This window comes from Bombus pyrosoma, linkage group LG12, assembly GCF_014825855.1.
Source record: "Bombus pyrosoma isolate SC7728 linkage group LG12, ASM1482585v1, whole genome shotgun sequence".
NCBI classification, from domain to species: domain Eukaryota; kingdom Metazoa; phylum Arthropoda; class Insecta; order Hymenoptera; family Apidae; genus Bombus; species Bombus pyrosoma.
Window position 1 is genome coordinate 7,297,851 of NC_057781.1, and position 18,247 is coordinate 7,316,097.

The 18,247-nt window shown below is 33.6% G+C and overlaps 1 protein-coding gene and 1 long non-coding RNA gene across 11 annotated transcripts; one reads left to right on the top strand and one right to left on the bottom strand.

The window, feature by feature from the left end:
• The first annotated feature begins 4,215 nt into the window (after positions 1-4,215).
• Positions 4,216-18,012, top strand: LOC122573395 (protein tramtrack, beta isoform-like). Of its 10 annotated transcripts, XM_043739691.1 has the most exons (8): positions 5,617-5,820; positions 6,385-7,327; positions 7,676-7,868; positions 8,198-8,450; positions 8,583-8,696; positions 15,511-15,773; positions 15,841-16,191; positions 16,272-18,012. In XM_043739691.1, the coding sequence occupies exons 3-8, from the start codon at positions 7,743-7,745 to the stop codon at positions 16,881-16,883; spliced, it is 1,719 nt and encodes a 572-aa protein (XP_043595626.1). In that variant the 5' UTR covers positions 5,617-5,820; positions 6,385-7,327; positions 7,676-7,742; the 3' UTR covers positions 16,884-18,012. The 10 variants fall into 10 exon arrangements, with proteins under 10 accessions (XP_043595627.1, XP_043595628.1, XP_043595626.1 ...); XM_043739692.1 differs by lacking the exons at positions 5,617-5,820; positions 6,385-7,327 and adding an exon at positions 4,216-5,149; XM_043739693.1 differs by lacking the exons at positions 5,617-5,820; positions 6,385-7,327 and adding an exon at positions 5,157-5,403.
• LOC122573397 lies at positions 9,909-13,145 on the bottom strand. Its single transcript, XR_006318733.1, has 2 exons — positions 11,947-13,145; positions 9,909-10,165 (listed from the first exon to the last, which is right to left on the bottom strand). It is a non-coding gene; the product is annotated as an uncharacterized LOC122573397 (long non-coding RNA).
• Positions 18,013-18,247: the final 235 nt, after the last annotated feature.

Sequence of the window (18,247 nt, forward strand, 5' to 3'; positions counted from 1 at the left end):
CCTTATGATTATATATCTATAAGGCTATAACATATATCTATAAGATATATAGCCATATATATGAATCTTAAAATTTTAAGTTAATAATAAATCTAAATGTGTAAAACGAGCATTTGTACGTTGTAATTTGCTTCGTTTTTGGTGAAATTGAAGATGTAAAAGGACATTGACGAGTGCCAAAACATCCAGCTTGTTATAATTAACACAAATGTAATACGATCACTGCTAAATCATTGTAATGGAGAAGATTGTCAAAACACGTTACAGATTACCCCATTGTTTTTATTCATGATCAAGTGCGTTGGAACGTTTTCCTGTAAATCAAGAATACCAATGTAGAACTCAACACACTAAGATCACATGTCATACAGCGTTTCTCAAATCTGCCATCGGTAGACAGACACAACGCATTTATCTAAGTCTTCAAGATGTTAACGCAAACCCTAACCGTCAAGAATACCAAGCGTTTGTTATTAGAGGTCTAACCTAAAAAGGAAGACAGAAACTTAAAGACAAGAGAAGACAGGAGCTCAAAAGTTTTTATTAGGACCTTAACATCATCTAATTAAAAATTTAAACGATTTTGAACAAGAAATATATCATTTCAATAAATATTCACTATTGATACTATTGGAATTAAAATAACCAATTATTCTCTGAACTGCTCAAACTCCAACCACAGCGAAATATTAATATTAATATAAAATAAATAAAATTGTTCGAAAAGCAAAATAGTAACAAAAAATAAAACCATAAATTAGTTACAAAGTACACAAGCGTTTCTCCAAGAAAAACAAGGAAAATCAGTAGGCAAAAGATTGTAACGACCCGATTGGAGAAATGATTACGTTTAAAACGTTTATCATCCAAACGTGAGCCAAGATACAGAAATATCGGTAGGTATATTAAGGTGTATTATAACATCCACAATACGTTATCGAAGCTAAAATTTTGAAGGCATTGGCAACTCGTTTTTCTGTTTCGATCAACTTTTCCACGTGCATACATATATGATAACACTTCCAGTAGCGGCCGATTGGTCAATGTGATTACATTAGAATCAAATATAGGCGGAAAGTGACAACAAATTTGTATATATACGAAGTTACCGATGATTAGCGTGAAAAGAATTTTATATGTATGCACGATGATTTGATGCATCCATTTTTGTTATTCATTCATATGCTCCAAAAAAATATTCGCGTGTTTTTCGCTATGCCCTTAACTATATATGTTATATATACTATATAATTATGTATATTATTGTGTTATTGTATTTATATTTTATTGCATTAACCTGTGTATATACAATACACATTCCAACGCTCTTCTTTCGATAAGATATGCTTATATACATACGCATCTCTACGTTTTTATATCAACATAATAGAGAAATTTGAAAATGTGTGCTTGGTAATTAATGTTTGATACGTTTATTTCAATAATGCCCTCGGTGAATTTGCATAAAGCGTATGTAATTTCACAAATTTTAATTATGTTCGTTAACCCTCTATAACCCATTCTGTGACATCTTTTATCTGATTATTAATTAATATTTAAACGATATAAAATAAAACTGTTAGAAAATACAAATGTTTCTTGGTAAAATTGAAATTTGTAAGTTAATAAATTATATGAAATGGTCCGTGGAGGGTTAATTATGAATAAATATCTCTCTGCAACATTAAATCCCATGTGACACAAATCTACACATGACAAAGTTTTTTAATACTACATTTGTTGCCTGTGTCTTTAAAACAATTAATTATATTAATCCTCATCCGTACCTCGTGTCAATTTGACACATTTTTCACGTGAAAGATGATGTTATTCCGCTATTTGTAGAAAATTGATCTGATCTTGTGATTTTTATTTTTTTAACGTGAGATATATATATGTATATGTATATATTTAGTATTGTTAAGGGCAAAACATGCGATAAAAGGGTGTGACAACATTTGTTATAAAAAGGGCCCTATCTGTCAATCTGACACACATAGTTCTGATCAAGTCCATTGACGACTAGTTCATTGCCTTGTTATTGTTGCACAACAATTATGCATTCACTGTACATCCCCTCCAGAATGCAACTAGACATGCATAGCTTTGAATATTAAAATTTCGTATGGGTATAAAGAAGAGAAGAGGCGTTATGTCTTCTTTTTGTTCTCTTTGTCGCGAGACAAAGCTAAGAACGGTAATATCGAAGCAATGCGAAGTAGAACACGTGCGAATGAAATCCGATGCTTGTGAAGGAGAATTAGTGTGAATGTATGTAAACGACAAGGAGAAAAAATAATTATTTCATTTCATTGATGTTTTACGATTGTGTCAGTTTGACACACGAGAGACACATTAAATTGTAAAAATGAGGGCCGGATGAGGGTTATGTTAAAACCGCCAGTTTTGAAAACGCGTATATTATTTTTTCGACCAGAAGGACGAACTTCTCCTTCAATTCTCTTCTGAAAAGAGCATATGACATTTTTAAATTGATCATCTCGTGTCCTTAAGTTCGAACGGGCTTCCTTTTGATATTTATTTCATTGCGATATTTATTATCCATCGTTCAAAAATGCTGCCAAGAAACAATGAAAGATTACATACTACATATGCTAGGAAGAGAGAGAAAATGAGGAAAGTATCACGACGAGGAAGAGAAGAGAAGAGGAATGAATAAACCTTTGTGAAAAGAAAGTCGATCGAATACAGCGTTGAAAAAATGACTAAAAGACGAGGAAGAAAGAAAAACTACGTGAAGGAGTAATGCTATCGAAGGTCACCGCCTGCTAGTATTGTCTATATTGTTATTCGGTTACATAGTGCATATAAGGAAACAATATTTAATATAATCGATTTAATTAACATTGTACTTCTATAAATTACATTAAAAACAATGAACCATTACAAACGAATCTTTTAACATGCCCTTTGGAACGGTTAATAAAAATAATTTGAAGAAACAGTCTCGCTGGTGTATTGAATAATTCATAAAGTTATAACATTTATAGAATTACGAATTATATTTCGAAGCCTTTTATTATTTTTCATTTTTCAAATTTACGTTATTAATATAAAATATTGAAGCACGAAAACATTAATGAAAAAAAAAAAACGAAACACTCTTCGTCTCTTATTTTTATTACAAAAATTGATTGTTATATAATCTAGCACATGATATTTCTTTTGTATTGGCTTTTTAAATTAACGAATCTTTACATTAAAAGAAAATATAAATATACGATAAAAATATGCGAACGAAGATTCTAAATAAAACAACAGAAGAGATAAACATAAAAGTAGAATCAGATAGAAATATACGCGATGGAATCGATCAAGTCGAAGTAGAAAAGGACGAATTGTTACGGGTAGATGGTGTAAGAACAACACAATACGATCGTATAGTACTTAAATGCTATAAAGGATGTAGTAAAACGTGACGGATCAAATTTCGCTTAGCAAAATAGTGTTGAGAAGAAAAAGCAAAAAATGAGTATATTTGAAAAAGAAAGAAAGATGGTATGGTACGTTTGGAGTGTTGAAATGTAGTAAATGAAATTATACCAAAAAAAGAGCTTTGTTTTATAATATTTCATACTTCAGCTTCCAACATAAATTTTGTTCAATATTTTATAGCACTATACATTGTATTTTTTAAACATGCAATACAACATATTAAGAGCACATACAACTAAATATTTGGGAGATTTTATTATGTATAGGATAAATAAAAATCTATCTCCTTTTTGGGCTTTTTTAAAGATTATTATGGATTCAGAACACAATGAATCTTGACATCATATGTATATTCCTGTGCTATACAAGTGATCATTGCGGACAGTTACAGGCTTTTATCTACGATGATACGGATGTTCCCAATATTATCAATCCAGAATGTTTTATCATGCGTATTGATTTCCATGACCAATACATTACAACTCTACCATGAAAAACAAATATTTTTATGCTACTACAGAATCGATAATCACGATGAATTCACGATATACACATATATGTATATATATAGGTTGTTCTGTGTACATTAATAATTATGATACAATTATAGGAAGTGAATGATTCTACATGAAAAAATAAGTCGAAAAAATAGAATAGAATTATTTTATATGAGATTTTCTTTTCCAGAAAATTGACTTTGAAATCCTTATGTAAAATAAGTAATTTTGAAAGTTCACTTTAATAATACAGACAAATAATTGTTTAAAATGCTGTCAATTGCTCAGTGTGTATAGCTGCCTTTTTTTTTAATTAAGTTATTATGCATTTTAACCTATGTTGTGTCTTTTATTATTCAAACGCTGAAACAATCCTCGTTTTTAGTTTTGAAGTTTTATTGTATATTTTTAAATACAATAAGTCACGTTTCCAGCAAATTTACAAAAATCAGCACATTTACCGTCAATTGATCTTATGTTTCCAAATTATTTGATTTTTAAATTAAATATGTTTTCCATCCTTCTCGTAATTTAAAAAATATTCCTTGTGACTTAACAATTATACTTTTAACTTTCTTATTTTACTCACCGTTCATGTTTCCTACTCTAATTTAACAATCAGAATCCTATCCAGATCCTATGCCATTTATTTCAGTTTGTGAATCTTATTATCAGAGTAAGAAACACGAAGCATAAGATAACAAGAAAAGTTACCATACGAGTATATTTCTAGAGTGAAATAAAATTGTTTGCGAGAATCCTCAAACTAAATTTTTGCAATGAAATTTTTTTCATTATCTCAATATCTAGAATTGACCCTACAAATATTCTCCACATATCTTGAGATACTATATATATATATATGTATATACTGGTATATATATATGTATCTACAGTTGTTTTAGCAGAGATACGAGAGCGTCGCTACTGTCAGTTTTTTCCATAGATCGATGTTCAGTCCATCGATGCCGCTTAATAAGTCTATATAATGCCAGAAAACAGACGAAAAATTAAAAGTTATACTGTGTCGCCTTGAAACGCGTTATACTGTATAAATATATATATATATATCTACAATCTACATGAATGAATAGTCATCTTAACAAAGCATGAACGTATGGCTATTGTCAATCTTTTCATAGATTGACGCCCATCGACACGAGTTAATAAATCAAAGACTGTTATACAAAAGTGTGGTAAGCGGCAAGCGGTGAGCGATAAGCGACAGGGCGACAAAACAAGTGACGATTGAGCCACAGAAATTAAATTAAACCTATAGATCTACATATATGGAATAGGCCATATATAGCAGCTGAGCGACGAGCGATAAAAGATTGTCGCTTACCGCTTACCGCTTATTGCTCTTCAATCCTAATCGCTAATCGTGGCCAGACAAAACCTGAGATAATTTAGTAACGATCTCGTGGAAAACGCCATCCGTGCGTAAATGGTAAAAGTGTGAAACGATGGCGCGTGAATAAACCACAGACGGGTGCCATAGTGCCGTTCATTGATTGCGCTTGTCCGGTGCCATATTCCTTGCTCCAGAGTGTGGCGTTTATTGCGCAAAATCCGATCACTAGCGTTTCGCCATTTTTGTTGACCATTCGGTAGTTTCCGCGAAAACGGCTATAAGGCAGACTGTCCGGCAAAAGTGATCACGTTCGTTACCTAAATATCGATTCATCTCGATTCAGATCTAGAATCGCGATTAGGTTCATAGAATAAACGATAAAGTTCTTACCGTTCCTTTTCTTTTCCTCTATACTCGTTGCTTTCTCAATTTATGTATGTATAATGTACATATACATAACTGTACTTTGAACGTTCCTACGAATTTTGTGATAGAATTACGCATCGACAACACGTGAGTATTATTGCTACTTTGATACTTCTCACTCATGTAGAAAATGATGCTCTTTTCGATGACTGGGTAAATAAAAATTTCATCTTAATTATTCAACCGTGCGTTCGTTGATGTTGAGAAAGACTGTGCCACGGCTGTTTTTAATTTGTAATTTTGTTTAAGTTTCTGTTGTCAATATATTTCCTTTATTATAACTTATTATATTATTATATATTATACTCTTTTGGAATTATATTTCTGGAAAATGAGAAAAAGGAGCTTAGACCTTCACTTCTACGGAATTTTCCTACTTTCGTGTTTACCGGAAGTGATAGTTCGAAGATGGTAGAAACGAAAAGTAAAAATTGCAACAGAGATACGTTCAATAACGCACGGATTTTTTTACATTGATTACTAATGTGATTTTTATTATAAATTTACATGTCTCTCAAATTTTCACACTTTGCATAACAAACTAAATAAAATCTTTGAACAGTGATATGTACAGACATCAATATTGATATTGGTACAATGAAGTGACGAGTATCAACTTTTATCTTGTATTTTTCCACGCTTTCCATGAAGTAATACGGAATAATGTGTAGTAAAAAAAGTTACATAAAAAGGTTGACAAAACTAATATTAGAAAATCGCAAAAAAGCAATAAATGTGCAAACATATTCGATAAAAAAGAGACAAGATGGACAAATTAAATATTCGCAGTGATATGAGATAGAAACACAATCTAAGCAATGTGTACATTTATCTTCTTTCGAATGGAACTCATCATTTATTACAAAGATAAGCTCTTTCAATAATTTATTTAATTTATTACGGATTTAGATATTCCAAATAATTTTAATTTTTCAATAATCAATAATAAAATGAACAATACGAAAATTCTGATTTTTTACAATCAATTTCCAAACTTTTTATTTATTACAATTATTGCAGTCTACAACAAAAAATTTACATCTCTAGGAACTCGATATAATCTTACTTCTTCAATAATAAACAATACGAACATTTTGATTTTTGTTCCAATTAATTTCGAGACGGACGATTTCTCCGCACACTTCGCCGTGAATGCGATTTTAGATCTGGACAAACGAAACAATGTAATCGAAAGCGAAGTGTAAAAAAGACGAAGTAAGGAAGGCAGAGGTTGAAAAAAGAATGGCCAGCCCGCGGACGAACACGAGGCAGACTGAAATTTCTAGCACGCACGATTTCCGATGTTCTATAGACTCTCTGTTCATTTCTCTGTTCCGTACTATTTTTGGCGCGTGCATAGGTATGGAGACGTTTAGGCGATTTCACAGTAATAGAAGCCGAGCTAACAGATGCAATTGCGCAAATCGTTTTGCCGGTATATCGCTCGAGATCGACGGCTGTACAAGCCTCAGATCGAAGAATCGCGTCTGAATTTGGGAGTGAAGCTTGGCACGCGTCGCTATCTTTATTCTGTACATGATAGAACATAATTTTTGATAAATTTAATGTTTTATGCGAATAAAATGAAATGAAAGTTAGTTTCATCGCTCATTGCAATTTGTTTAATATGCGTATATATGTCATAAATAGGATTTTTAGTAAACCTTTCATTCAAATAAAATGTGAATTAGTAGTAAATTAATTTGATAACTTAATAAGTTTTGTTTATCATTCAATAGAACTTTTTAATATATTAATAATTGTCTTTTTATAATATATAAATATTACTAATGAGATGTAAGTTTGATATTAAAAAGAAAAATAGTATATGTACTCAAAATACAGTTTAAAATACAGCACTTAATTGAAATTAGATTACTTATACATATATAGAAATGTTTCTAATAATATTTCTTTTTAGTAATGCTAATTATCTTTTCAGGTCAGTGTCACGAAAAATAGGCCGTTGAGAGTTTACAGTACTTAGCACCGGGGAAAATAAAAAAAGAATGAGCAGGATGCCACAACGCCTGAAAAGTGCGTCCAACGTAAACAAAACGCAGATCAAGGAAGAAGCTTCCACATCGTCCGTTCTTGCCGGAAATTCTAGCGATGATGATCCAAACGTAGCCGAAGTATAAAATAAAAGAATTTAGGAATCACTTAATATTTAATTATCAAGTTTTTTAAATAATTAGAATTGTTTGTATAAGGTACAATTATTATTTCACTATTGTGAAAATCAAAAAATTAAATGTAACTGGATATTTACATAACTGTTTCGTAGTAATATACATATAATAATATATACAATGACTGCAAAAGATATTTGAACACGACTGTATTTATCGTAGCAATCACATATTAATTAAGTAGATCTAAGTATATTTAATTTTATATTTAATAGTACTTTCATATGACTATAGAACATGAAACGTCTAATTAAAGATTCCGAACTCTGCAGGTTGTACTATCGAATAAAGGCGGGCCAAAATTAATTCACCACGGTTACATGTATACATTGCACAAGAAGCAACCGTACAATATCCGATGGAGATGTGTTCGCAGAACTATGCATTGTAGAGGTAGTCTTATCACTACCACGAGTTGGACGAAGCCAAGGGTGCGTATGGAGCACAATCATAAGCCAGATTTCGCGGCCGTTCAGGTTGCCAGGAAACGGTACTTGGCTCTTGGCAAACCTAGCGTGTTAACAAGTAGGTTCACCAACTTTTCCATTGATTATGATTTAGCTCGTTTATCGATTGTTGCCTGAATTTTCAAAAATACATCTGAGGGGATATTTCCATAATGCATAATATCACGTTTAAACTTCGTGTGTTTCGTAGACGTAGAAGGAAATACTGTCAAGTCTATGAACGTACCACGAGTGCTTCACAAGGAGAATAATGTACCAGAACAGAAAGGTAGGAGACCGAAGACGCGAGCTACAGCCAGGAAAAGTAAGTGTTTTGAAAACTTTTATAATTGTTAATATTTTATTAATAATCAGAATCCAATCTTGGAAATCCAATATTGGAAATGGTTTGTTATATGTTATATATTATTGTGTAGAATGGATAATTCTTTTTGATATGTGATTTAATAAATTATTGTGTGTTAAATTAAGACACTAATGAAAGTCATTAAATGATTCTCCAGAAGATTAATAGGGAATAGAAAAATCAGTAGAGTGATTAAATACAATTAAAAACAGAGATTCATATTTCTAGCTACCGATTTAAGATTACTACGAATGAATTGGAAAATTATAACGAATTAAACACTGTAACTCTTATTACATTTACAATGAGATGTACAAATGATTCTACTATAAGAAGAAGACTGAATATATGTAGTCTTCATGTTCAATTATCTAGCAATTATCTAGCATATAAATCATCGTATAAATATTAATTTTAATTAAAACGACTAACAATACATAAATTTCCGTGTTTGGGAATTTATACAATATATAATTTTAGATCTATAATTTTATACTAGCATTACAACTATGATGAATTGAATCTTTCAATCAGTCAGGACTAATAATTACGTGGAAAATACATGAATTCATTCTGTGGAGTTAATGTTAATGCCCAGCGTAATCGCTGTATATAAATCCGCAGTATCCCACATATTCAAAAACAGATTATTGTTAGCGATCGTTCGTCTAAAATCAGGCGGGAGTATTATCGCGCGATTGATAGCCAACAGTTATTTTATATATACTTACGTACACTTACTCACACATACAGGCGGTCTTTTGTATAACATAAAATTCAAAATGTTCATGAAAATTAGTTACTAATAAATACTATAGGAGAATATATTGTGTGATAAATGTCATATTACACTAATTTATAGAGTAATTTGTTTTCTTTTTAATAAACATTTTATCATTATGCAAATAATAATGGTAATAAGATCTTCTCACCATTTTTTAATACAATAAATGAAATCAGACAAATAAAACCGCTCGCAATTTAAAATGAAACACAGTAGCGGTAAAGTAATCGCTTGAAAACCATCAGTGTGAATATGCTCTCAATCCTTGCATTTCTATAGCCAGATCATTGGAGATCTGCCGAATCTAAAGTAATAACGCATGAAGTTTCAGAAACTATTTATGTTAGTCATAAAATGACGAGTTAACAAATAAGAGGAGAAAAATTTCTGTTTGCATTTAACTTTATTTTCATTTATATTTGCAATATTCGCTTTATACATAATGTAATAGTTTTATACAACAGATGCAGTAAAACTAAATATGAACAAAACACGAAGGAATATTTATCTGCTTTTTTTACTTATTTATTTATATATTATTTATTTATTTATAATTTCCCATTTTTCGCTCGAGTGGTAGATCTCATGGTGAAGATGGCGAAATACCGGCGACGTATCGATTATTATCGATAACCCTCGCTATCTAAAACAATCGATGTTGTTTTGTCATTATCGATAATTTCGATATTTTTGTTTTATATTTATTAGCATATATTCATTCATAAATATTCAAAATAGAAGTCAATCAAAATCTAACTATCAGATGACATTGCAATTCTTAACTACCAATTCTACCATAGATTTCATTGGTTAGAAAAATTCGTGGAATTTAAACTATCGAAAGTAATCGATAATTATCGAAGATTGTGACTATCAATATCTTTCTAGCTCTATTTCAAAGTCCGTACTCGGAGGGTTAATTACCGCGTAAAGAACGCGACCCAATGGACAAAAGACGCATTTCAATTTGCGTGTACAGTGTGTCCAAGATGGCGGGCATCTTGAAGATGCGCGCGAGAAAAAGGGAGCTGTGGTAAGCGGCTCCCGATCGATGAGAATTCGCTCGGACGAGGCTCGAGTGAGTCGAACGTGATCAGGTCGGTTAGTAATTCCTTAGCGAAGAGAGACCCGGGAACGCGCACACGATAGCAACACGAAACACGGTACGGATAATATGCGTCGACGACCGGCGGCGCCGTCGCACATGCGCGCCCTGACGCGCCCCTGTTCGTCCACCGATTTCGATTTTAGTCACTCCCGGGTTCGGCTTCGGGGAAAATCGTTCCGCTCTCGTAGCGAGCCTTACTCGTCCAGACGCGTCGTGAAAAAAACTCGCACGGATTTTAGTAGCGATTCTTGGTCGATCGAGTAGAAATACAAACGCGTCCCTACACGAGCCACAACTCTCTAACATTCGACAATTTTTCTTATTCGCGACAAGTAGATATATATATATATATATACACATATATACTTGTACGTCTTCGACGTATACCACGAAAGAGAAGGAACGAGAAAGAGAGAAGCAGATTTTTGGGCGATTATTTCCTTGTGTCGTCGTTCACGGACGATCGTATCCCAATACCGGTTTAATCGTCAGACGTTTACACGGGCCAGCGAGATTAGACACGCCGAGAATAACGCGATAGGAAACCAGTGTTGATCTTTGGTAAGAATCTGATCGAGCAGAGAAGTATCGAGAGAGAGAGAGAGAGAGAGAGAGAGAGGGAGGGAGGGAGAGAGAGGGGAGAATTTTGGACGAGAAATCGAGCAATTCATTTGTGTAGTTTAGAATATCACTCCTGGGAATATCGTACGAGGGTCGATAAATTGTCGCGTGGTCGTTGTCGGTACAACGGTTCTCTGACGCGGCGCACAATACCGAAAATCGAACCGGTTCGTAGCCGCGAATCGACCAACGAACTGGATTCAGTCTAAGTGACACCGTAACGAACAACAGAGAAAAAAAGAGGGACGAAAACAGAGAAAGAAAGAGAGAGAGAGGAAAAAAAGCACAGAGAGGTAGAGTAAACGTAACGACGTAGCAGCGGCGTGTGCTACTCGATATCGTGCTTGGCCGCAACGGTTGCCATTTTATAGCCAGTCGCTCAAGAGAGTTCTTCGGGGAGGCAAGAAGGAGAGGGAGAACTGAGTAAGAACAAAAGAGCGAGTAAGATAATGCGAAAAAGGTAGAAGGAGCGAGAGAGGGAGAGAAAGAGAGAGAGAGAGAGAGAGAGAAAATAAAGAAGAGAGAAGGATCGAGGGAACATAGCGTGTGAGACGGGAAACGTGGTTTGATAGTGGGGAGAGGGAGGGGAAGATATTGAAGTAGGAAAGAGAGAGAAGAAGAGAAGAAAGAAAGGAACTTCGCAGATGGAGTAGAACTTCCGTAGATGTTTTTAGATCGTTTTCGATCATACGTACGTGTAAATTTATGGGAATTAAGCTTTTTCTCTCTTCTTTCTTTTTTCTTACTTTTTTTTTGGTAGTTTGTGTCAACTAACACGTTGCAATGCAATATCGATCTGGCCTGCGTAATATACGTGTGGTATACTATCGCACGTTCTCATCGGATAAATCGTTAATACGTATTATCCGTGTGTCGTCTACTGAGTGATGATACGGTGTGCTAAAAGGAGTGGGAGTAATAGAGAGGCATTCAGAGACGAGAAGGATAGTGCGTGAACGCGCTATATACATGTATACTTTATCTACTTAGTATGATTATCGTTAGCGCTTTTTTGCAGTATCTCACCATACCGAAAAATTTATATCATATATTATAGTATTTCAATATTTATTCTCTTTATGAATTTAGCATCTTGTGTGTTATTGTTATTGTATTAGTATTTAGGATTGTGAAATGTATTTACTTATATTTGTTAATACTTTCAAATTTAATTATGGTATTTATATTGGTAGATCAGGAGTATTTTATTATTTATAGGGTCTTTTAACATGATATAAAAAATACATTATTTTGGATAGAGTTTAATAAAGGAAAATATTTTTTTCATCTATTTATTCTTATTCTCTTATAAAATTGTTCTACACAGTCAGAAATCAGAATTCAACATCATCTGTTTATTGGATAACGATCCTACGATCTAATTTCTCATCCTACTCGATGTTTGAAATAGGTTACATGATATGATAATTCTCGACTAACCAAACGTGGTAAATCAACGAACATCATCATAGATTCACTTACAACCGAGATATACTCACTACTCACCATCACATCATTTTCTTTCTGTCAAAATCATGAATGTGCAAATTTTTACTTTTTCAGTAAAGAAGTGGACTGAATATCTTTCTTTTTATTCTCATATGAATTGTATTTACGAGTGTAATATAACATATGTGTAGTAACAGGAGCATAGTAGTGATTAACTCTAAGGCTTGATTCATCATTTCGGATCTACCGAATTGCATATTCATGGTATTGATATAATTTAAATTAATCTACAATATAATGCCATACATGTTTCCTTTTTTATTTTTCAACTTCTCGTTCGTCTATGAAGTAAAAGAAAAAGTATGATTAGGACGCCAATGCCAAGATGTTGTTGCGAGTAATCGATTTGTGAATTAACGCGGGAAAATGTCGTTTCTTTATGTTGTCTTAGGTCTTGTGTAGAGTATAGAGTACAGCTATACTTCTTTAACCAGCCAGAGATGGGAACCTTATTTGGCCAATTATTCAAAGAGGTAGAGATCTAGGAAATCCCAAATATCTTCTCCATTAACCTATTAAGAGTTAATATTGCGTTAATACGACATACATATTTTAAAGTTCTTATTTTCAACAACTTTTCAACTTTTCAGATTTTTAGATCTTCAAATGTTCAGATCTCCAGATTTTCAAATTTGTGCATTTTTTAGTGTTGTATATTATTTATTTTTTTACGCTATATTTCATAGTTTGGTCCTTAATGGGTTAAGTGAGAATGAAAGATGAGTATCTGACACATTTATTCATTTTACATATATATCCATGTTAGTAGTTCTGCATTAATTAATCACCATTTTGCTACATGAACTGACCGTCGCTATCTTCATCATTTCGCGAAACTATTATAATTTCATTGAGCTTCTAGCGTTACGTACTTATGTAAAATAAACGAATGTGTCAGGTATTCTATTTTATTCACATTTAATGGAGAAGAAACGTATCTCCTAGAAATAAGGTTCCGATCCGTGGTCAGTTAGTGGAGCATTACCCTGTCCTCTTTAGTCAAAAAATGTTTTACCTAGCATCTTTTTTTTTCATTATCCAAACTAAGAAGGGAGATTCAAAATTTGTTAATAAAACAAGTTTCCTTTCTGATATTGTAGTACCATGGATTTCACAGAATTCTTTTTTCATAGCCACAATACCTGTTTAAGTATCGAACCATGATTTATCATAACTCATAACGATACAAATATTTCAGTTTCTTTAAATTTCATAAACTCGTAGAATACATGTGGACAAAACAGCACTGAAAAAAATACTAAGCAAACCCTTGAAATTCTTTCTTCATATTCACAATGTTAAAAACCAAAATTTAATACCCCCAACCCCAATATATAATAAAACCAAAATATAAATTGATTGAAATAAAAATTGCATAAATGATGCATTAACGCAACGTTGGCTCTTAGTGGGTTAACGCGGCAGTACTGTATCGCGTTTTCGTCCCACAGAGAAAACACACCATTGGAACGAAAATACGATCAGCGTGGAATTGGCGATCGACAAAACAGCGAGTCAAATACGAGCACGACGGCTACGACGGTGGGTCGGCTTGTACTGGTGGCCTGCAAGGACACCGTGAAGCTGACTACCCGCCGTCTCCTGCAGGAGCGTCAACGTGACCGAAATTGCCACGCGAAGGTCATCACGTCTTCCAACGCGGATATCGTGGAGGGCACCCGGCTCGAGGACGTCGCCATGAAGCAGGAACCCGAGGACGAGGAGGATTCCTACCTGGAGGCAGTCGAGATGCCGTCTCTATCGCCCTCGTCGTCCAGCAATAGGCACGCAGGTGCAGCACATCGTGTTCGGTCTCATGCACGTAGTCTACGTTCTATGACGAACCCAAGCGCGGTTTGGGCACATTTTGATCTGTGTGCTAACGATCCTCTACGTGCATTGTGTCGAATCTGTGGGGCAGTGGTGGTTAGAGGCGGGGCAAATCCACGACAGTGTGGTACAACGAACCTTCATCGACATCTCAGGGTACATCACGGTGGCAGACTCATTGGCACTCGCTATCACGGTAATAGTTGTTGGTCGAACCTTTCAGAAGCCGAACTGATGATTATATTGTGGATGTTTATACATTTATGAGAATGCACATAATACTTATATACTTAATATCATAATTTGGTCCGACTATTAATTCCAGCTCTATTCATCTCGGTAATTCATCAGTATGACCAGTAATTCACTTACAATAAGGAACAAGTTATAAGCATCTAACAGTACAAGTATTCAGAATCAGTAGTGCATTGTTGACTGAGCCAGTTATATTGCAGTAAGATGATGTAAACAATCCTAAATTTGAAGATGAATTCAGAGAAATAATGCTTGTAATACTCACTTTTCTCTACTTTTCCATATATGAAATTGATCACAGTGGTTTCTGAATGATTCGATCATTTGCTAGTACTTCCATACTAAGAGAGTGATAGCATGTAATTTGATAATTGTATCGAAGCTGTTAATGGTTATTGATATAGTGTGTATGAGTTTATATAAAATAAGATTCAAAATATGTTTCATATTTATTATATGAATAATATTGGGATCTCTGTAATCAGGGGACTTTTTATTACTTGGGTAGTGAACAATCTGGGGAATATATGCATTTTTAATGTATCTTGTTGATATTTTCTGGAGAATCATTTTAATGAACATGAATGGACATGGATTATTTGTATCTTCATAAGCTGTAGTAGTTATATTCATGAACTGAAAGTAATAATAGTTGTTTTTCACAGTACTACAATCACCTCAGACCAATTCAACTGGCAAGACTATAAGAATAGCAGCGCAGTCCTTGGTAAGATCTCATATTAGAAATATTGCACCAGCACCTATATCACAGCAACAACAGCAACAGCAGCAACGACAACCAAAGACTCTTGTGTTAAAAACAATACCCTTAAAAGTAAAGCAGGTTGCACCTACAACCATTAAAATGCCACCCCGACAGATAAATCAGGGAGTGCCTCATAATATCGTACACCAACAGCCTACAGAGGTAGTGACATTATTATGTATCAGTTTCTATAGCAATAACTTAAATATTTAATGTCTTTGTTCTTCAGGTTTGTTTAAGATGGAACAGTTATCACAGCAACATGCAGAATAGTTTCCCATCTTTATTGGATTCTGAACAGTTCGTCGATGTCACCCTGGCCTGCGAAGGCCGCTCGTTGAAATGTCATAAAATGATACTGTCAGCATGCAGCGATTATCTCGCGGATCTATTACGCGAAAACCCATGTCAGCATCCGATCATTTTAATGAAGGATCTTAAATTTTGGGAGGTAGAAGCACTAGTCAAATTCATGTACCGCGGAGAAGTAAACGTCGCCCACGATAAACTGCCACAATTGTTGAACGCAGCTGAGGCTTTACAAGTAAAAGGATTAGCCGGTCCAAATCCTTCTTCACGGGTGAACGATGTTTTTTTATTGTTTAATGGATCTAAAATTCCGTTGATACAAGTTTTTACAAAGCACATATTTTTTTACAGAATCCAAAGCCACCTTTACTTATTCCTCAATCGAAACCACCGGTAGTATCTCAACAAGTTCCTCGAGGCGCTTCAGAGACCAAAGAGAAACCTTCCACTTCTGGAGTTTCTACGCCTTCTAGTCCTAAACGCGCGCAAAAACGGCAACACTCGGAACCGATCGAGCCAAAACCCTTTACAAAGATACGCTTACAACGACCTGCTACACCGTCTCAGATTACTACGGTTAAGTTGGAACCCCTAGATATTCCTCTCAGTCCTACGGAGATGTTCTCCGAAAATAACGAGGACAGTTCAACTCCGTCGAATTTTGACAAACTCATGAGTTTACACGAGGAAGATGATCCAGGTGGCAACGAGGCTACCGATGGCGAAAGAGAAATTCATTTCTGCGAGATATCCGACCCACCCGATATAAACGATAGCGAGGATCAAATGGAATTTGTACCTACGGACTTTTTAGAACAAGAACAAGACATAGTCGAAGAAACGGATACAGCCTCGAACAAAGATTGCAAAGAAGAAGAATCTAGGGAGGACTATAGCTCTGTTGAACTCGAGATCGGTGAAGGAGACGGAGTCGAATGTTCAAAAGAAAAGAAGCCGGTTTAGTGAGATGTTCTGTATTCAGTATTTGGTTTGTTTGATGGAAATGGAGTAAGATTGTCGTTTCGGATTTTTAACAAATTCTTGGAATTATCCAGTATTGCCACGAGACTTTTGTTTTGTTAATCAAGTATTGTTTTCAATGGTTTCCTCTTTTCTTCGAAATTAATGCAAGAGAGAATAATGTATATATACATATATCTACATATTATTTTTGTGATAGTGTTTTATGAGATCTATCGTCGCATTAAATCATTATGCAATATATGCAATTTTAACTTTATTTGTTTAATCAGACGGAACGCAACATGAAGTTATACATATATCGAGATTTTACCGTTTGTTCTCAGAGTAATATGACATATATTTCATCGACATTGTAAATAGAACGTAAACGATAAAAAGTAAAACTATTTTTATCACTTACTGTATGAATCGTAGCGGCTACGTATACCTTTCGAGTATTTTCTTCAAGTTCACTGTTCGAAACTGATATTTCTATACAAACAACTATGCCAGAAAGTATGAGAGAGATATTTAAGTGAACATTATTAATTAATTACACATATTTACAAGAGTACCTATAACTACTTTTCTTGCATAGTTTTTAGAAATTTGAATACGATATATGACTTCTACGTTGTTAAACAATTTTAATTTATTTGTTGAACAAAAACTTTTATATTATACTTTTTTAAATCGTAGATCGATTTCATTAATCAAGTAGAAATTGGTCGATTATTTTAAATTCGAATGATATTTGAATCTGATGAAAATCACTTTGAATCATTAATGAACATTCGGAGATTACCTATTCCTATTTTAATCACAAATGTGCTAACAGCATAAAAGAGATATAGCTTCTTAAAAAAAAAGTTGTACCTGTTAACTTTCATGGTCGTTCGCAGTATAATATAATGATAAACAGTACAACGGGTTAATATTTTTTGTTATTTGTATTGTATGAAATTTGTTTATTTTAATAATATCCTTTTAAATATGTACGTAGGCATTATATGGAATAAGATGTCTGAATTTACTAATACATCAATGAAAATCAAATACATTCATGCGTTAATCGTAAAAATTCATTATTATTAAATAAAATTGCAAAATTAATAAAGTGATAACTCGATATATCATACTTTTTATTACATTTCAACCTTTTCTCGTAGGTTCCTAAAGATCATTGCGTAAATTTTACTTCGAAAAAAGAATTATCTTTTTAGCATTATACGTGTATGTAAGCGTTATGTAAAAATAACATTCTACGTATATAGTATATATTAAATCGAAGCTAGCTGCAAAATTACGTTTGTTGTGAAGATCCATGTATGATTGAAAAGTATATGTACATTGTATAACATGTG